Source organism: Bos javanicus, chromosome 4 (genome assembly GCF_032452875.1).
Source record: "Bos javanicus breed banteng chromosome 4, ARS-OSU_banteng_1.0, whole genome shotgun sequence".
In the NCBI taxonomy this organism is placed as follows: domain Eukaryota; kingdom Metazoa; phylum Chordata; class Mammalia; order Artiodactyla; family Bovidae; genus Bos; species Bos javanicus.
The window spans coordinates 56,710,848-56,733,375 of NC_083871.1; the positions used below are offsets into that span (position 1 = coordinate 56,710,848).

The 22,528-nt window shown below is 37.1% G+C and overlaps 1 protein-coding gene across 1 annotated transcript in view; it reads right to left on the bottom strand.

Annotated features, from left to right (window-relative positions):
• Positions 1-22,528, bottom strand: part of ZNF277 (zinc finger protein 277) — a 134,718-nt gene that overhangs the window by 42,741 nt on the left and 69,449 nt on the right. Inside the window, exons 2-4 of the mRNA XM_061414097.1 lie at positions 18,539-18,740; positions 10,409-10,497; positions 10,083-10,165 (exon numbers count right to left, since the gene is read on the bottom strand). Of these exons, the coding sequence (XP_061270081.1) occupies positions 10,083-10,165; positions 10,409-10,497; positions 18,539-18,740 (374 nt within the window). The remainder of the gene's footprint in view (positions 1-10,082; positions 10,166-10,408; positions 10,498-18,538; positions 18,741-22,528) is intronic.

Below are 22,528 nucleotides of genomic sequence, written 5' to 3' on the forward strand. Positions count from 1 at the left end.
TGAGGAACAGAGACATGGCCAGTGAGATGGGCCACAGTGAGCAAAGAGAGTGGGAGAGGGAAACAGGTACCACCCTTTGAGATCTTGGTAAGGAGGCTGGATTTTTATTTTAAATAAATTTGAAAGTATCGGCAAGTTTTAATACTAGAGTTGTGAACTGGACACGTGAGTACTCAAAGAGTTATAGTAAAAGCATATTTTTTTTCTATCATACCCTTTATTTTATCTAACTCTCAAAATGAGAAAATTGAAGTATAAAAAGCTCAGTAACATTAATAATATAAGGATTAGGGGACAAGTATGTAACAAAGTAAAATGGAAACATGGACAAAATTTTATATATGATATTGATGTCCTGTTTCAACCACTTTCAGGACAGAATCTGCCTGTAACTTAAATATTTTAGAAACTCTCTGACCTGGGGTAAAGTAAAAAGCTACTTTTTACCAAAGAATTGCTCTCTTAAGTGTCAAAAATTGCTAGATAACCCTGGGAAAGACTAACCTGCCTGCCAGAATCTGATGATATAAGCATTAGAATTTATGTTAGCAATGTAACTCATGCAATATACTTAAAAACACATCTCTGCAGGTAAAGGCAGGAATAACTGCATTAAAACAAGGATTATCAAAGATACAATACAGTTCCTTAAATGTAAAAATCCAGTGTTCTCTGCATTTTGAGATGGTGAAAAGTTAAGTTTATGGCAACATCAAGATGTCTGAAATGATTAAGAAAATGCATGTCAATGACTAAATGAAGACAGTAAAACAAAAAAGCCAGGGAGAAATTTCTTAACTGGATGATGATACACACTCCTCCAAATCCATGAGATCTGATCTGACTAATATATCACCTTTTTGAAAGATATCAGTACCTCCCACCCTTTTTGAAACTGCAAAGATGAAGGCAATAACCATCTGTTTGGTACACAGGACACACTGTCAGTATTTTTCTCCTACTTTGAATCTCCATGAGGTGGCTTTTGAAGAGTAGGGAAGAGACAGGATAGTGAGAACATCTTTAAAACACTAACTAGAAGAGAAAAAAAATTATACAGCTTTAACCATTTACATGGAACAGATCATCACAATGAAAAAAAAGAGAAGTTGAACTACAGAACAAAAAATTGCAAGAGTTAAACACATGAGACCTAGAAAAGCCCAATTTTTTTTTTCTTAATTAATTAAATTGCTTAAAAATTCAAGACTTTATTTCTTATTGTATATACTACTTGGATTAACTACATTTCTTAATGAAAATTTTGTTTAAAAGATTTTTAATTAATTTGTTACAATATTGTTTCTGTTTTCTGTTTTGGATTTTTGGCCATGAGGTATATGGGATCTTAGGTGCCTAACTAGGGAATGAACCCAGACCCTCTGCATTGGAAGGTGAAGTCATAGCCACTGGACTGCCAGGGAAGTTTCTTAATTTCTATTTGCATTAAAGATATAAGGGACTCTACCCTACCTAGGCAAGAAAAGACAGACTTTAAAAAATTGAAAGGTGCTATGGGAAACTGTGAAATATGTACTTGCCTTTACACTAAAGAAGAGAGAGGCTATCAGCATGAATCAGTATAGTATTATCTACCTAAGAAAGAATTTTACTGGCTAAACTCAGGGTCAGGTATACCCTAAGATAGAAGAAATTTAAAAAACACATTATCTTCGAGTTTTAAAAGAAAATATAAGCAGCTTTTTGCTCGTGCTAAGTCACTTCAGTCATGTCTGACTCTTCGACCTTGTGGACTGTAGTCCGCCAGGCTCCTCTGTCCATGGGATTCTCCAGGTAAGAATACAAGAGTGGGTTGCCATGCCTTCCTCCAGGGATCTTCCTGACCCAGGGACTGAACTTGAGTCTCCTGCATTGCAGGCACACTCTTTAATGCTGGGCCACTGGGGAAGGCCATAAGTAGCTAGAAATTAGAATTTCTATTTACCACTGACCTAAGATAACAAGAAATTAGATGAAAAAAAATCTTAGCAATGGAAACAGAATACTACTATTTATTTCTCTGTTCATCCATTTTTATTAATTCTAAAAACTGTCTATTTTTAAAATGTTACATTTGCTTATAGAAGGAAGCTCCAATTTGATAAAGGATCCTGGTAAAGAATGGTGCTTGGGGTTGGAAAACAGGAGCTTGAGCTCTTTCATTCCTACTTAATACAGAACAGAACTGAGGCCTTGAGCACATCTCCTCGTATCTTCAAACTTGTTTTTCCATCTAAACAGAGATTATGGTATTACCTTAGTGATCTCATAGAGCCAATGTATGTACAAATTGCCATGTAAATTTTAAGTTCTTATTGAAATTCAAAGTGGTAAACTTTAGGATTCAGTTTAGTATTGTTTCAGACTGTGCTTATATTTGTTTCCTAAATGAAAATATTAACTAAAATGAAGGTTAATATCACTCAAAGGGCACTCAAGCTAACTTCATCTCTGTTGCATTGTTAATAATAATGTTATAGTCAATGGGAAACATCTTATATTTGGGAAAGTTACTCTAGATGCAATTATAAAATTTATGCTACAAAGCTAGGAATTATGCAAGAAAGGTATAAATATATTTTACTTTAAAGTCACTGATATAATTTGATCCTTTATTAAAAATCTCTGAAAGCTATAATGAAAAGTGGCACAAGGGAGAAAAATTTTAGTGGGGATATATAACTTCATTTTGCTGTTTTACTGTGGGGTGGGGGAGGTGGGATATATGAAGTAGCATTAAAAATAACCACAACAAAAAAACCGTTTCTCTCCAGAGGAACAAATTATTATATAGATTAAATTTTTCATAAAATATTTATAGTTGTCATGAATGACCTCTCAGGCTGACATTTATAATAGCGACAAAAAAAAAAAAAAAAAAAAAATCCACTTTGATGCAGCTAAATGGATGTTTCCCCTCATCCCAATTTAATTAAAAGTTATATCTTGCCCTGAGAACTTATGAGTGTCATTTATCTTCTACTGTGGGCAAATGTAAAAATACTAGTATTATTTTTTTTTATGCTTAAGTGAAAAGTGTATGCCATGATTAAGTATGTCTGCCTCAGCTATTTTATCTCTCTTCCTTTAATCTAGGAGATCTGAATATATGGCACTATAGAAATACCACACCAATACTTCAGGATCAAACTTAAGTTAATACTTTATGAACAAGGCTCAGAGAAAATACAAAACTGAACCTGACAGTCTCAACCATTAAAGAGGCATCTAATCCAGTAGGGAAGAAAGGTTTTTAAATAACTATAATTGAAAAGCCAAGTAAAATACTGTTATTAATAGAGTTTAGAAAAGGATATTAATTCTGACTGGCAGCATCAGGAAGTTTTTGTGGAAAGTGTGGTATTTGAGCAATGTCTTGAGGGGTATGTTATTTACACAGGTGGGGCTGGCATTCCTGATTGATGAAGCATATTCCTGAAAGCACCTAACATACAAGTAACTGTGAGATACGAGTGTTTTCACTAGAGTGCAGTCTCTAAAAGAGTAGGGGCTGTGGCTTATCTCACCCACTGCTGTATCAACAGCATTTGGAACAGGGTCTGCTGCAAGATAAATATTAAATAAATGAATGAATAAACTGGACCCTGGGTAAATGAAACAAACAAAAAAAAAATTGGAGAAAGATACTGGAAATGTAGTTTGAGCCCAGAAAAGCTTAAGAATATGTAGGTGAAAAAGACCACTGCAAGTTTTAGGAGGATAAAGTGATCTACTATGTGTTTTAATATTAAACTTTTAAAGGCAATGCCAATTGATTAGAGAGGTGATTCCATTTACAAGGTAACATAAAAGGTACCAGGAGCACAAAGAAAAGTATGGATACAGGACTCAGAGTTGGAACTGACAGGACTTGACAAATGACTGAGGTGTGCAAATGAGTTAAAGATAATTTCAGAAGTCTCCAAACTGAGTGACCAGGGAAATGGTGGTACCATTATGTAAGAAGAGGAAAACAAGCGAACTGCAAATTCTGGTTCAGAAAAAAACAAAGTCAGTTTTAGGCACATTAAAATTAAGGTGCCATTGATTCATATGGAAAAGTTCAACAAATTGGAAGTTAGAATTGGCATCTAGAGGTAAGCCAGCAAGAAAGCTGGAGATGAACTCAATCAATGGATATTGACTCTGACTGCCTATTTCTGTGGCAGCACCAAAATTTAAGCCATCAACATAGCAGTGGTATTTATAAGTGTGCATACAGGGACCTTGGAAAATTTACCCATTTAAAACAAAAGAGGGGAAAGGATTACTGGAAGAGATTAAGATAGAATGATGAGATCAAGGGAATATTTTTAAAGAAGGAAGCTAAAGGGAAGCAGGGGTACAAGCTATTCAAACCTTCAAGAATCTTTCCTAGTTCTGTCATTTTCCCTTCAGAGTATACATGAAAAAGTTCAAATAAATGTAAAGTAGGAGTCAAGCTCTTAAAAAAAAAAAAAAAAAACAAACCTAGGAACACAGACAAATCTTATAAATGTCACAAGGAACCAGTGAGGTCTAGAAGCAAATGGAAAAAGGTGGATCATTTAGACTCTATATACCTCTGTTACTTGTTCAGAAACAATTTTTTTAAAAAATGAAGTTTGTAAAAAATACTAACATGAACTTAGCAGTATAGTGAGTATTACTGAAGGATATTTAAATACAAGACATAATTCCTGCCTCAAAGAAATTACAAAGCCATTTTGAACTAAGAGCAAATCATACAAAGGTATTTACACTAAATCCTTTCTTTAGAGTTCCAAATGAGAGAGCACAGATGAACGATACCAATGCAAGTCATCACTAATGCAAATCAGGAGGGCAAATGCCGCTCCGGTTTGAGGGTCCTCTCTCACAGATTTGAGACCCTACTGACACTGAGTTGAGATCATTCAAATATAGAATGGATTGTATACCCATTACCATAAAGCAAGTTAATGGGTTTAAACTACATTTAAGCACCTTTCAGGTATAGTATACCAATGCACACTATTTAAAGTGGTTAAAAAAGTGCTTGTCTTTTAACATCCTTACCACCATTTACTGTTACTCTTCTCAAATCTTGTTAATTTGATAGAAGTAAAAAGGTGTATTATTGCTTTGGTTGAAAGTTTTCATTTGATCATTTGGGTTTCTTTCTGCAAATGTCTGTTACTGATTTGTAGAGCTTGTTATACCTAAAAGACATCCTGTTGTCACTGCCAGTTTCCAAAGTGACAGACTTTATTTTCTTGGACTCCAAAATCACTGCAGACGGTAACTGCAGCCATAGAATTAAAAGACACTTGCTCCTTGGAAGAAAAGTTATGACAAACCTAGAAAGAGTATTAAAAAGCAGAGACATCACTTTGCCAACAAAGGTCTATATAGTCAAGCTTTGGTTTTTCCAGTAGTCATGTATGGATGCGAGAGCTAGACCATAGAAAAGGTTGAACGCCAAAGAACTGATGCTTTCAAACTGTGGTGCTAGAGAGTACTCTTGAGAATCCCTTGGTCAGCAAGGGGATCAAACCAGTCAATCCTAAAGAAAATCAACACTGAATATTTATTGGAAGGATTGATGCTGAAACTGAAGTTCCAATACTTTGGCCACCTGATGCAAAGAGTCAACTCACTGAAAAGACCCTGATGCTGGGAAAGACTGATAGTAGAAGGAAAAAGGGCCAACAGTATGAGATGGTTGGATGGCATCACTGACTCAGTGGACATGAGTCTGAGTAAACTCCAGGAGACAGTGAAGGACAGGGAAGCCTGGTGTGTTGCGGTCCACGGGGTTGCAAAGAGTCAGACATGATGGAGCGACTGAACAACAACAGTATAGATCCACATGCATTTTCCTTCTTTTTCTACAACTCTTCAAATACCCAAATCAATCTCACTGTTAAGACACAATATTATTGTATTTTTTTCTTTTTTTGGCCACACTGATGCTGTGAGGCATGTGGGACCTTAGCTCCCCCACCAGGGATCAAACCCGTGCCCCCTGCATTGGGAGCATGAAGTCTTAACCACTGGAGCTCCAGGGAAGTTCCAATATTATTGTTATTTGTACTATAGGCAACATTTACTGAGTGCTTTCTACCTAACAGGTACTGTGGTAAATATATTACATGCATTATCTCACTTAATCTTCACAAGCCCTATATTCTGTCATTATCTCCATTCCTGAGATATTTGCCTTTATTTCTCTAGATTCTACACTCTCTTATGACATGAATTACACCTTGTATAAACATCTAGTTAAGTTGGAATTCAGTGAATATGCAAGTATGTATGAACTGACTTCATAATTTTTTTCCTTTTAAGCTGCCATAATGTTCACTTTCATCAAATTTACTACTTTGTCAGAGTATAAAGTTGCTAAAAAGAAGGGATATTGTGATTTGTCATCAGATCAGATCAGATCAGTCGCTCAGTCGTGTCCGACTCTTTGCGGCCCCATGAATCGCAGCACAACAGGCCTCCCTGTCCATCACCAACTCCCAGAGTTCACCAAGACTCAAGTCCATCGAGTCAGTGATGCCATCCAGCTATTTCATCCTCTGTCGTCCCCTTCTCATCCTGCCCCCAGTGTATTTGGCTTTAGTCCCCATTTCTGGTACTTAGCTCCTAAAATGCTGAGAGCCATAGTGTTTCTTGTTATGTTAATGAACTGACTTTTGGAGAACACATAGGCAATTTAAGGATGAAGGTCTACCATGTGATTTTGAAGGTTGAAACTTCATTGCCCTCAATGGCCAATGATTGATTAAATACGCCTAGTATTTAATGAGGTTTTTATAAAAACCCAAGCACTACCTGGGAAGTCTACCATAAAGGCCCAAAAGGACATGGTTCAGAGAGCCTCCAGGCTGATGAATCAGAACATGTCTACATGCTGCCTTGCACGTGTGCACACTCAGTCGCTCAGTCATGTCCAGCATTTTGCCACCACAAGGACTCTAGCCCATTAGGCTCCTCTGTCCATGAGATTTTCCTGGCAAGAATGCAGGCATGAGTTGCCATTTTCTCCAGGGGATCTTCCTGACCCAGGGATTGAACCTACATCTCCTGAACTGCAGGCAGATTCTTCACCACTGAGCCACCTCGACATGCTGCCTTGGTGGGCCTCAGATTTCATGGGGACAGAGCTTCTTTGGTATCTCACCCTAAGTATCTTTTCATTTGGATGTCAGTCCACATTCATTAGCATGCTTTGTATCATTACCAGTAATCTAGTGAGTAAACTAGCTTCCTGAGTTCTGTGAACCAAAACCAAGGAAGGTGGGTGGTCGTGAGAGCCATTTTATAGAGGTTTGTAGCCAGTTGGTCAGGGAACAACCTTGATTTGTGAATGGTATATGAAGTAGATATATAAAGAATGTTCAAACCACCGTACAATTACAGTCATTTCACATGACAGCAAAGTAATGCTCAAAATTCTCCAAGCTAGGCTTCAACAGTATGTGAACCAAGAACTCCCAGATGTTCAAGCTGGATTGAGAAAAGGCAGAGAGAGGAACCAGAGATCAAATTTCCAGCATCTGTTGTATCATAGAAAAAGCAAGAGAATTCCAGAAAAACAACTACTTCTGCTTCACTGACTATGCTAAAGCCTTTGACTGTATGGATCACAACAAACTGTGGAAAATTCTTCAAGAGATGGGAATACCAGACCACCTGACCTGCTTCCTGAGAAACCTGTATGCAGGTCAAGGAGCAACAGTTAGAACCAAACATGGAACAACAGACTGGTCCCAAATAGGAAAAGGAGTACGTCAAGGCCGTATATTGTCACCTTGCTTATTTAACTTAAATGCAGAGTACATCATGAGAAATGTTGGGCTGGATGAAACACAAGCTGGAATCAAGATTGCCAGGAGAAATATCAGAAAACCTAAGCTATGCAGATGACATAACCCTTATGGCAGAAAGCAAAGAAGAACTAAAGAGCCTGTTGATGAAAGTGAAAGAGGAGAGTGAAAAAGCTGGCTTAAAACTCAACATTCAAAAAATGAAGATCATGGCATCTGGTCCCATCACTTCACAGCAAATAGATGGGGAAACAATGGAAACAGTGACAGATTTTATTTTCTTGGACTCCAAAATCACTGCAGATAGTGACTGCAGCCATGAAATTAAAACACACTTGCTTCCTGGAAGAAAAGCTATGACAAACCTAGAGAACATATTAACAAGCAGAGACATTCCTTTGCCAACAAAGATCCATCAAATCAAGGCTACGGTTTTTCCAGCAGTCATGTATGGATATGAGAGTTGGACCATAAAGAAAGCTGAACACTGAAGAACTGATACTTTTAAACTGTGGTGTTGGAGAAGACTATAGAGTCCTTTGGACAGCAAGGAGATCAAACCAGTCAATCCTGAAGGAAATCAACCCTAAATATTCATTGGAAGGACTGATGCTGCAGCTGAAGCTCCAATACTTTGGTCACCTGATGTGAAGAGCTGATTCTTTGGAAAAGACCCTGATGCTGGGAAAGACAGAAGGCAGAAGGAGAAGAGGGCACCAGAGGAGATGGTTGGATGGCATCACCGATTCAATGGATATGAGTTTGAGCAAGATGGTGAAGGACAGGGAAGCCTGGTATGCTGCGGCCCGTGGGGTCGCAAGGCGTCAACTGAGGGACTGAACAACATATGAAGTGGATGTCAGTCTTTAGGTCTGAGCCCTTAACCTGTGGCATTTGATGCTATCTTTGGATAGACAATGTCAGGATTGAGTTGTATTGTATCAACAGAATATCCAGCTGATGTCAGAGAATTGCTTGGTGGTGTGAGGAAAGAGCCCATATGCTGAAGCTGGTGTCAGAGTCTTAAAAGGTTATCTCAGTTTTATAGATGCACAGATTTCTGGAAACTTGAATCTATCTACAGGCATACTGTAGTAACTCAGTACTGTGTACTGAGTAACAGTAAGTGCCGAAGTAGTACAGTTTAAGTTCTTATAAAAAAACCTATACATGTACTAAGATTATGACAGCTGATTATTCTTAAGACCACTGTAAGAGTGAAAAAAATTCATGGAAATAAAAAATTGTGAATAAGTACTACCAAACAAAATTCATAAAATGATAGCAAATTTATCCTGATTCTGCAGATTTCTTATATATTACAATACAGAAAGAACAGAAGTCCTCTTTCTTCATTGGGTTTGTTGCTACAGGAAAAGCATAATTTTTCTTATATATAAATCAATATCCAACAATAACATCTCTGCTTATGGGAGAAATAAACAGCTGGGATGTTTACAAAATATAATGTGCTTCAGGGGACTTTCTCAAATCATATGACTTTAGTAGACAGAAATTATTTTCCTCTTAGATCTCTTGAGGATTTAGCAGAAATACTGAAATCATAACTTTCTCTTACAACATATCTAGCCAAGTCCAAAGATACAGGGAACACTTCAGTAAATACTAAAAAAAGAAAAAAGAGCCAGTCATTTTCAAGTAATAGTTGAGATTTACTAACAAATAATGGAAAATTGGGTACTTTTAAATAAAATTAGTAACTTCAAAAAATTAATCAATTTCTATTTAACTTCTGAAAATGAAAATTTTCACAATTGTATATGCTGTTATCTTTTGAAAAGATACTGAGATTTTCAAATTAGTGTACTTATTGTTAAGGCTGAAAATGAGAAAGGGTATTACCATCAAACTATATGCTTAATTCATAAAGAGGAATAAAAGAAGTGCTCTTGCATAGCACATTCCAGTGGGAGAGAAAAAGTTAATCAATTCAACTCAATTTTAGCTGAGGGCATTTTTCCATGACTGCTGAACCCTAGCATGTGTCAGGCAACTAAAATTACACTAAAATGTGTAAGCTCTGTTGTTATTTTAGAGATAATCCAGGAAGCAAAACAAAGCCAAAAATTCTCTCTGCATTTTTAACATGAAATGCTTTAATCTTCAATCAAGTGTATACTTTTTCTGTTTTAAGATCTTTATGCATTATCTCCTTTTTTGTGTATGTTTGAAAGTTTCCAAAATAAAAACAAAAAGAACAATAACAAAAATGATTCTGTATTTCCAACATACTGTTCATTGTTTAAAATAATTCTTACTACTTACCAGTCTCTGCTTTTGAAGTTCTTCTCTAAGAATTCTATCTTCTGGTAAAACATCACATAACAAAAAATAATTGTCTTGTTCTTCTGTTGAGATATGAGAAAAATAAATGAGAAATGTTATTTTTTACTTAAAAAAATTTTTTATTTCTTAAAAAAAAAAATCTCTTCTGGTATATAGTTCTGTTTTAGCTTCATCGAAGTTATTAGAAAATATAAACAGAAAAATTTAATTTTAGCTACTATTTTAGAGAATTACAACTAAAGAAAGATTATTCATTTGAATTTTTGGATTGCAGGGGAAAGATGGTAGTCAAGATGTACACTTACCAGATGGAGCTGTACAATTGATTCTTATCACACTACAAAAATCTGTAATGGGCTGTTCAGTGAACCTTTTCCTCCAATATAAAATGTACCTTAGAACAATCATAAAGAAAGAACAGTGAGAAGAGGCAATGAACTACTTACTTGAGAAAGAGGATTTTATAAGAACATTTAATTATCTTAAAGCAACAAATCAAATGTTGACTGAAAACTGCTAGAAAATGTGCAAATAGAAAGGCAGAAGAGCACTGTAGAACCATGAAATATTTAATGAAATAACATTACCCTGTAAGGGCATGAAAAGGATTACATTTTACCATCCGCAAATTCAATAAACAGATATACGGGAAAACTAAAATGAATTACTTTTATGTAATAATGAAGTTTTTTTTGAAAATCACATCTATGTTTATGTGAATTTAAAATGCAACAATGATTAAAAAGGCTTCATCACACATTTTCCAATAAATTGAAAGTTAGGTGTTTATCTTATACATCCAGAGATCATGATGACAATGCAACAAAAGGTCTGTCTAAATTCAATATCTATATAACAAGATAGAACAATTCCATATTGCCCATGCTGTATCTGAAAGGAGGGAAATTTAGCTTTTAGAAAAATAGCCAAGCTTACAATTCCTGTATCTAATGAGCTGAGTTAGAAGAAGGATACTGGCTAAATTTAAAAGCAAAGCATAATACCCAGACCTGTGTCATTTGATGAAAGAGGGAGAAAGATAACAGGATTCAACAAACTGTTCATCTTTCCATTTACCTAAAAAGATTTACACTGACAATTGCAATCCCATTTATCAAATTATACAAAGAAGAGAATGTGATCTCCTTCATGGAGGAGAAAGGAGATGGAAAGGTTGACTATATAATTGACTATTTATCAGAATACATGGTCGATGGATAAAAAAAAGAACCTTACAACAAAGAGCCAAAATCTGTGAAAGAGATGGAACTTAGTGAAACAGATAAAGTACACAGAAAGAATACATTTAAATGGCCTGATACAGCACCAAGCGGTGTTCTGCATACAGTAGGTCCCCACTAAATGTTTTAAAGAGATAGAAGAGTATCTAAAGATTCCTCTAAGTTCTCTAAGTAGTCTCCAACCCCCAGTATTTCAGCTCTTTTTTATCCTTTCCTTAATTTCCCAAACCTACAGTCTCCTATAGAAAGGACATACATTATATATTAGAAAAAAAATGTGCTGGGAGAGAGGTCTGAGAGAAAGAGAACCATGACATGAGCTTATATAAAATATAAATGGATGACAACACCATGAATACAATATACAAGTAAAAGAAGTAAAAGAATAACGTGTAACAACGGAACCACATGCTTTAGTTCATTCTTCTCATGTATAACCATGCTGTCAACCTGAATGGGTAAGAAGGGGGAGAACCCTTTCCTTATAAAACAGTGCTAGACCTTATTTTAAGAGATCTGAAAATGATGTATCTTAGGCTCCAGCTCACCCTCAAACCATAAATAGTATAAATAATGAACTACGACACTATGGCTAGCTTACTGGCTTCCACATAGAAGTATCAGAGCAGAAAGCCTTTCAGATCCATCAAAGTACACAAAAAGAGGAAAAGCACCTATAAAAGGCAGACATGTTGTTTCCTTTGCCATTCTGGCCAGCTTCAGCAACCTTCCACTTCCCAGTTATCCTACACAGTTACTCTCATTCTCCTCCTTTCCATTTCCCACTAGTTGCTTTTTTTCCCTCTCCAGGGGAAAGAGAAATAAAAGGCAAGAGAAGACTTAAGAGAATAAAAAGAACATTCCCAGACACTTTTCTTACTCTTCCCTTAGTATATTTTCTATTGCAGAATGGTGACATGGATGAAGGACCACAAGAGAACGTCCATTAGAGATGTCAGGAACAGAAGATAGATCGTTCTTCCAAACTGAAATACACAGTCATCTATTTTCATGATTAATCAAATTCATACAGCAGGACCAGGTGCTGAGAAAACTGACTTAAAAAAATAGAAGAGTCATGTTTTATCTGGAGCTCCCTCATAGCTACCACTAGAATACATCAAGGAGAGGTTCATCACTCTTGATTACTATTCCACTGAAGTGGGCGATATCCTCTGGGGAAAACAGAATAGTCACCAGCCCATTAGTGTACAGTTTGTTAAAAGGCAATGATAACTGCATGAAGCAGATGACTAGATAAGAGCAGATACTAGTGATGAGACTGTCCCGTGAACTGTCATTGACCAATTCTGTAACAGAGTCAACACAGTAAGAGTCTCTTACCTGCACAAATCGTAAGCTAGAAGTAGTTTAGCTTTTCAGATTAAACCTATGGTCAAACCCTCACAGTTGATGTTTTATTAACTGATTACACCAGCCCCACAGGCAGCAGTGAATAGAGAAGCAGGGCCTTTGCCTTTAGAGATATGAGTCTGAATTGAAAGGTTTTTTAAAACCTCTGAAACTTGGCTTACTCATTTGCAAAATGGATTGCTGATAATTAAATAGGATGATACATGTAAAGCAGCACCCACCATTCTGGGTGTTTAATAAATGGCAGCTATTATTGTAAGGAAAAATAACATATTTAGATAAAACTGGAGTAATAAAGAATTTGTTTATTCCAAAGAAATCCTGGCATCCAAAACAACAACAAAAACAATGATAAGGTTTCACCAAACAAGTAATGAGCAAGTTACAACAGTTGTATTAGTAGGGTCAGAAGGCACACACAGGTGCCTGAGGCGGGGGAAGAGGAGAGTGATCAAAGGATGAGAACTATGAGCAGCTACTGTTACTGAGACCCTACCTGCCCAAGGTCACACAACCGTGACCTTTCCAATTGGGATCTGTTGTCTCCAAATCTTAAGTCTTCTACAACATCATGACTCTCTTGTCACTTGAGGGCCAATCTATATAACAACCTCAGAACAAGAAAGAAGCAGGAGAAAGCCTCTAGGAGTATATTAATAGTTGTAATGGATAGTTGAAGAATTTCCTCAGAGACCATGGAGAGACTCAACTTCCTTAGAGCCCATGGAAAAAGTTTTTGACAGGGCAAAACCAAAGTACAGAAATGAAGTCTGAAGGGAGGGGGAAGGTCTTCCCTTTCTGAAAAGCGTACTACCTAAAAGCAGCTCTTGATCTGAACTGCTCCTAACCTCTTGTGTAGGTACTGAAAGCTGACACCAGCTGTTTGGGGCTGTGGAATTGGAACTGCTTGACTAGGCAAGAGAGACTCTGAAATGAAGTGAAAGTCACTCAGCTGTGTCTGACTCCTTGCGACCCCATGGACTGTAGCCCGCCAGGCTCTTCTTTCCAAGAGATTCTCCAGGCAAGAATACTGGAGTGAGCTGCCATTTCCTTCTCCAGGGGATCTTCTGAACCCAGGGACTGAACCCTGGTCTCCTGCACTGCAGGCAGATTCTTTACCCACTGAGCCACCAGGGAAGATCTCAAGAGAGACCCTACAGTGGCACTAATTCTTCTGAAGTCCCGATTCCAAAAGTCAATGGCTCTGAGTCTCCAAGGACTTCCATGTTCACTCCTATTCTCCACAGTCTTTTAAGAGAAGGCTCACGTCACACATTTGTTTTGTATCACTGTTTACCTCAATGTGGTAGGCACAAGGGACATGATAACTAACAGCAGCTGACTTAAAATCATGGACAGAGCCTGTCTGACAGAACCTCAGTTATGCTCCTCAAATTGTTAAGGCTTCCCATGGGGTGAAGGGAGAGAAAATGTTGTTATATGCTCACAGTCTAGAGGCCTTTCCATTCATTAAAAGTTATTTTATTGCTCCATGAACAAGTAGTTATGAATTCTGGAAAGGATGTTTTTTAGACACCATCTTTAGAAACATCTCTGAGGTTTTGTTAGGCAGTTCTGAGGAAAAGAGAATAATGCAGGTAAGAGGTCAGTCCAATAGACACAAAGTTGTCATTTGAGTGGTCTCCTCCTGACCAAAGGTTGGGTGACACCAACATCAAATGAAAAAAGCCATGCTACAAAAGTGAAATATTATCATAAACTACCATGTAAATTAAATACATTATCATACCTTATGGTATACTAAATGAACAGCTCTGAACTACAACAAATTTTTGACCTAAGTCTAGATTTAAGATGAATCACAGTTATCACATAATAGTACTTTTAGTATACCATAGAATTAAGAAGTGTCAATATATCCATTTTCCTGTGGTTGGTAAAAACATTCAGATAAATTGTATTCAACCGAGACATGTCTTAAAGATAGCAGATGTTCAACACATGCATTTGTGGCATTTTTTCCTACCCACTAAAACTTATTGTTCCATGTTAAGAAATCATTTAGTACTTCATTTTTTTTCCTACTTTTTTAGTTAAGCTACAGTTGCAGCCACCCAATACATAAAGGAAGCCAAGAAATAATATGTGGTATGAACCCTTTATTTGGAGGATAGTTGTCACAGCATTTCATATTTTATTAAAAAGCCATAAAAGTAATTATTTGGTCACCAGCAAATACTTTCTTTCAAAGAATTTTAATCATGTCTAACCAGAAATCTTTGTAGTAATATCATCTTCCCCGTCCAACTCCCCATTGTAACTGGTGTGATACTGACAGAAGCATAAAGATTTGAGATATAGCTGTTAATTAAGTAGCATGGAATGAGTGGAATCTAATATAGAAAGGAGCAAAGAATTAGGAGTTAACATTTTTCTTCTGGAAAAATTTTATCTACTGCATAAAGCTAGCAAATAGCTTATATAAATAGCTATGTTAATAAATGGATCAAAGGAGAGATTTTGTTTGTTTGCTCTTGGAAAGTTTTACTGTTACTTTGTTCCAATAAAGAAAATGTTAAATATATTCCACATGAAACTTTAGAGCTTATTTCTTACAAAGGATGAGGTAAATTCATCTCTTATCTATTATTTATCATCTTTATTACTTATTGTACTCAGAAGCAACAACTCTTCTCTGAGAAGCATATATAATAATTATTACATATAATAATTATTCAACCTATAAAGCAGTTCTGAATGAATTAATTCATGCCAATTGAACTTCTCACTGTCCCTTCCTCCCCTCAATAACTGTTAAGAAAAAGTCATATAATGCTGAAAAGATTCCAGTTTAATTCTGATCATAGTAGTCAATGCTTGTACCGTTTTGGAGAGGAATTTTTAGTTTACTTAAACAGTAGGCAGGTAATACCTAAAGGAGACTGAATATTTTAAAAGGTATTAAAGTTTATTCATATACATTCCTGGTCAGTTTGAATTAATCATGTTTTTACTTCCTGAGAATGCAACTAATTTAATTAGGACAATTGACAAGGAAAATCTAGATTTCCAAATTTAAAGTACACGCTAACTACACATTTTATTTAGAAAGCACTTCTATCAGACAAGCATCTTTTTCTTTTTAATTTAAGCATCCATTTTATTACATAGTTGCATTTAGAATGTGATTGATCTTAACATTTGATTATCAACTCTTAAGCCCTGAGACCTAGCAAATAATTTGATTTTCCTGTCCACATACAGATAAGATTGACAACAATGATAAAAAGAGAGATTGATTAGAACAAATATAGCCACTCAGCTATCTTACATTAAGTACAAAGGATAAAATACAACCTCTGATTCAGACATTCCTTACAGATTTTAGAAAAGAAAGAAAAATTCAGCAAAAATTCAGCATTACTCAATTATCACTGGTTGATCATCACATTTTTCTGCAATTTCTGAGGGAGAATTTGCATTTATATCACAAAAAAGAGTAAAGAAATATAGTTTTACATCAAAGAAAAGCCAAGTGATACAAAATTTAGAAAAGCATTACTTAGCTGATACTCCTATCAATGGTTATTTGAATAAGTAAACAATTCAAAGCTCTCTAGCTTAAGAAGTGTCTAAAACAAAATCAACAGATCTGACTACATGTGGGCTGTAGTCCATGGGGTCGCTCGAGTCGGACACGACTGAGCGACTTCACTTTCACTTTTCACTTTTATGCACTGGAGAAGGAAATGGCAACCCACTCCAGTGTTCCTGCCTGGAGAATCCCAGGGACGGGGAAGCCTGGTGGGCTGCCGTCTCTGGGGTCGCACAGAGTCGGACAGGACTGAAGCGACTTAGCAGCAGCAGCAACTTTGTATCATGTAAGAGAAAACTCCCAACACACACACACACACACACACACACACACACACGTATATACATACATACATACATACATACACATACAAATATTTTAATTGAAAGCAAAGAACAATGGAGGAGAATGAGAAGCTCTGTTTTTCCACTGTAAAAGCTTGTAAAAATCAGCTTATTCTAGGAAATTCCTTGCTGGTTTAGTGGTTAGGACTGTACGCTCCCACTGCAGGGGGCCCAGGTTTGACCTCTAGTCAGGGAACTAAGATTCCCACAAGTATTTCATGGTGTGGCCAAAAAAAAAAAAAAAGCTCATTCTAGGAGTTGGTGACATATATTGTTCATATAACTTTCTATGCCCCCTAAGCATACAGCCCCAAGTCTACTCAAATGCTGAGTGGCAATGCTAAGCGGATAAAAGCAGCCACCACACAGGAGGCACACAGCAGACATTCTGAATAGGTGCTATGCAGTTGAGAAGGACAAAAGGGCTACAGAATAGCTAATATTACCCCTGTGGGCACTGTGGTTATTTGTCCTTAAAAAACAAACTGCTACTCTAGAAGTTTAGAGTACTTAGAATCTGAAATGAAAATTTCTCAAAACAAATTTTACAAACCATAATTAGATCTTCAGGTCAGCAACAAATGCCTATTGAAAACTTAAGCTCTAGTTGCAGAAAACTAAGACTTCAAATATATCTTTTGTAATCAAAATACACTTAAAAAGTTGGCTACTATTTATTGGGTATGAAGGATATCAGATGCTAGTTGGTGCTACACGTATCTTGTTTTTATACAAAGCTCAACAATCTTATGAGGGCTGGTGTTACCCCCATTTTATAGATAAGAAAACTGATGCTTAGAGAAGTAAGAAGCTTGCTGGGAGTTATATGGTAAGAAAGTCACTGAGTCTGCATTCAATCCTAGGCCTGCTGGGTTTCACAGTCCACTCTTAATAATACAGCTTGCTGTTTGCAAAACCCATCCTAAGAAAGAAGTCGCTTGCTAAGAATAATGTGGTCTGGCAGATACAGAATTTAGATGCAAGGATATTACAATATCTGGGTTACTCTAATGCTCTGTAGCCTAATTCTAATAGAATTAGGCTATTCTAATGTTTGAGATGCAGAACATCTCAAAATGGGACTTTACCAGATACACCAAAATGTGTGCTTTCAGTAACTATACTAAGCTAGTTAACTACCACCATATTGTTTGCAAGGTGTTTTCAACTAATAATGACCTACACATAACTACTCCATTATACCTGCTTCAGAGAAGGCATGTCTCTTAGACAATCACTTCTGAGAATCGGTCTAGAATTAGCGAGTCTAGCTCACTTCAGGATCCAGCTATACAGGTTAGGTTCCTACATTTCTCACCATGTCCAGTGTTGGCAGTTACTCAACCACTCACACCTATCTTCTCTTCATCTTCCTCACCCTCTTCCTCTAAGCACCTCAGTCACTGATCTTAGCTGCTGTCTCCTTTTATACCCCTTATACCCCTCTGGGTTGTTGAAAGACTCAAGTCTTTTTCTGATTTTCAACTTTATCATAACACTTAAGATTCAAGATCCCCTTTCCCCCAAACCTCCCTTTGGGTGGCTTAAAAAAAAAAATTCTTTTTTTTTTTTAACCAAGTTTATTCTGGGCTGTCGGGAAGAACTCACTTAGCTGGAGAATGTGTGTATCCTGAAATATAAAAAGGACATCAATCTGATAGAGACCAACAATGCAAAAAATTTCATGAGATGTGGTAAAGGGAGTATTATCAACTCTTTAGAAAGTTGATCTGCTTCCAGAATTTGTAGAAATACAACAGTATGTAACATTTTCAAATACAACTTGCTCAAGAATGCAAATAAGCTCAAAGTTGAAAAAAGGCTAAGTTGAAACCTGAAAAAGAGTATGAATTTTCATATTTCTACAGAAATAATTAAGTTAGTAAACCTAATTCTTCTATGGATGAAAACAAAATTTACCTTCGGAAATCAGCAACCAACTTGACATCAGCTATGACAATCTTATGTTCAATAATCATGTGTTTCAGAAGTTTGTCTTGTTCAACCACAGGAAAATGTTCTTCACAGAAAATACAAGGCACAGATGGAGAACCTTCTAAGCTGGTGGTGCCACCTGGACTTTCTGGCAGAGAAAGCGGCTCCAGGATATAATCCTTAGTGTCTGGGAGAGACAAAAAGAAAGAAGAAGAAAGCTGAAATCAACTCCCTTTAGATGGATGATTTCTCGCCTCCTGCATTAAAAGGATCCTAAAGATGTTTACATAATATCTAAAAGAAAATACACAAAAACAGAGAGCAAGATACTTTATTACATGTTAAATAGCTTCTGCAACCCAGAGGCAAGGAGTATTACAAAGCAGCTCAAACTCCCCATTTGCTGGCTTGAATGGGGGAAACTCATTTGTCAGGACAGCTGTGCAACCTCATTCTTGGACACTGGCCAATGGCAGCAACTCTAGGGGGACTTGAGAGGGAGGCTGCAGCACGTTGGGTTAAGGTTCTAAGTCTCAAATGTGACCTATGGCCGAGAGTCATGACACTGGAAGGTAAATGGTATATACTGAGGCTTCAGGTGATGCCAGGGCAATCTCTTTAGCTGCTTCCTGTTGCACCTGCAAACTTTTTCCTGTCTCTGATTATCTGTCATGTGAGAAGAAGGTAAGTCTCACATTGGGTTGACACAGCATGTGCTGGGTGGCCCAGGTGGCAATTTGTGATTTGATTTATGTCTATCATTTGCTTACTACACAGTTGTATATCATAACTCAAGTTCTTGTGAACAAAGAGATGAATGTCAGTCACTAGACATACATGATGAACCTTTTTCATGTCTACATTATTCCTTTCCCTAACATCACCTACAGAATCTTTAAGAGTTGAGGTGTTTAAGATCTACAGCTCTGAATTAAGGGCCTTGAATTAGAGACAGTTTTATCACGATTTCTCTTCAGTCTTCTAGACTGAACCTGTCACTGTAGGCACACTACTGAGTAGTTAGCAACCAGGTAACTAGTGGAAGGCATTTGGCATCTGAAGAAGGGCTTTAGAAAGACAGCTTTAGACTTTAGAAAGACAGCTGTTTCACAGATGGCAGTCTCTGGAATTAGGTTACTATTTAATTCTATGTTAAATTTTATTTATTTTTTATTTTACTTTACCTTATTCCTAAATGCCTTTTTAAATGAATAACTAACTGATCAGTTACTGGTACACTGCTGACCCCGGTCTCAGAACTGGATAAATGATGCAAGAGGGCAGCATTCATTCACTCACTCAGCAAAACCTAGCTGAATATCTACTGAGTGCTGGCCGTTTCCTGTTTGATGCTGCATGATACTATTCTTACCATCAAGGCTAAAGGGCAGAAAAGTTAAAAGGATAGAGAGAGAGAGGGATAGAGAGAGAAGGGGGGAAAGAGAGAGATGGGGAGCTAGGGAGGGAGAGAGAAGAGGAGGCAGGGAGGGAGGGAAGTAGGGAATGTACAGCGCTTATGGGAGCATGGGACAGAGGAGTTTAAGTGAGCTTCAGGAAAGTGCCCTGTAAGGAATGTCCTCTAACACATCACTCATAATAGAGGATGCTAAATCAAACTGTTTATTTTAGTTACATAAAATTATTAAATATCAAGAAAGAGAAAACAGGGTACATATGACAATAGGGAGAATATGAAAAATGTTTCAGCACTTTAAAAGCATTATTAGTAAAACTGGCATGTTACCAATTATTACATTCATAAATTAGGTAATGAAATCAAGGATTTCTGGAATTCTATAGCTCTTTAGTTGTAGGATATATTTTTCAGTTACATGTTAAATTCTGTAGGAACTTAAACCTGCACGTGAAAAATAGGTGAGGAAAGAGACAGGGATATGCTTATGAAACTCTACAATATTTTACGTTCCCTGGAATAAGATAACAAAAGGCAGCATATTCTAAGTAGACAATAACCTGCCATCTAGGAAGATGCTCTTCTCCTAAATTTGACTGAAATATCTGTAAATTCACTTATCTTAACGGAAGCAAAGAAACAATATATTAATAATCACCATCAACAGCAAGAACTAACCTTACTAGATGTTTGCTATTTGTAAATTACCAGCAAAGTGTTTAGAGAACTTTCACAATCCTAACTTCCTTGTTGGATTAGTACTATCACAACCCCCATCTCTCAGATGAGAACTGAGACTTAAAAAATTAAATAATTTCCCCAAATCACAGTGTTAGTAAATGGCCTAAGCCTTACAAATAGCTATGAAAAGAAGACAAGTGAAAAGCAAAGGAGAAAAGGAAAGATATACCCATTTGAATGCAGAGTTCCAAAGAATAGCAAGGAGAGATAAGAAAGCCTTCCTCAGTGATCAGTGCAAAGAAATAGAGAAAAACAACAGAATGGGAAAGACTAGAGATCTCTTCAAGAAAACTAGAGATACCAGGGAACATTTCATGCAAACATGGGCACAATCAAGGACAGAAATAGTATGGACCCAACAGAAGCACAAGATATTAAGAAGAGGTGGCAAGAATACACAGAAGAACAGTACATGCATTCTTTACATGTATTCATAGAACTGTAACTGGTACCCCTATTCATACAGCCTTTTCAGACAGAAACCTGAGAGGCTTCCTCATGTCCTTCTCCTTTACTCCCTGTGGCCAACATTACTCAGAACTCTCAGTTTAATCTTCAGAGCCTCCTCTCTGTTCCTCCCTTCTGAGCACTGCCAACACTGCTGCCTCAGACAAGCTCTTAAACTTGAACATCTGCAATAGTCTTCCCACTGGTTAGTCTCTCCCATCTTCAGACATGACCTCTTTCCAATCCATTCTCCCCATATCAATTTAAAACAGGAGTGGCCCTTCTTCCTGCAGGAAAAGGCCTAAACGCCTTAAGGAGTTAGGTGTAGGTTGAGAGATCAAAAAAAGATCTTAATGACCCAGATAACCACAGTGGTGTGATCACTCACCTAGAGCCAGACATCCTGGAGTGTGAAATCAAATGGGCCTTAAGAAGCATCACTATGAACAAAGCTAGTGGAGGTGATGGAATTCCAGCTGGGCTATTTCAAATCCTAAAAGATGATGCTGTGCAAGTGCTGCCCTCAATATGCCAGCAAATTTGGAAAACTCACCAGTGGCCACAGGACTGGGAAAGGTCAGTTTTCATTCCAATTCCAAAGAAAGGCAATGCCAAAGAATGCTCAAACTACCTCACAATTGCACTCGTCTCAGATGCTAGTAAAGTAATGCTCAAAATTCTCCAAGTCAGGCTTCAGCAATAATGTGAACCATGAACTTTCAGATGTTCAAGCTGGTTTTAAAAAAGCAGAGGAACCAGAAATCAAATTGCCATCATCTGCTGCATCAGCAAAAAAGCAAGAGAGTTCCAGAAAAAACATCTACTTCCGTTTTATTGATTGTGCCAAAACCTTTAACTGTGTGGATCACAATAAACTGTGGAAAATTCTTGAAGAGATGGGAATACCAGACCATCTGACCTGCGTCTTGAGAAATCTGTATGCAGGTCAGGAAGCACAGTTAGAACTGGACATGGAACAACACACTGGTTCCAAATAGGAAAAGGAGTACGTCAAGGCTGTATATGGTCACTGTGCTTATTTAACTTATACGCAGAGTACATCATGAGAAACACTGGGCTGGATGAAGCACAAGCTGGAATCAAGATTGCTGGAGAAATACCAATAACCTCAGATACGCTGATGACACCATCCTTATGGGAGAAGGCAAAGAACTGAAGAACCTCTTGATGAAAGTGAAAGAGGAGAGTGAAAAAGTTGGCTTAAAGCTCAAAATTCAGAAAACTAAGATCATGGCATCCAGTCCCATCACTTCATGGCAAATAGATGGGGAAACAATGGAAACAGTGGCAGACTTTATTTTTGGGGGCTCCAAAAACACTGCAGATGGTGACTGCAGCCATGAAATTAAAAG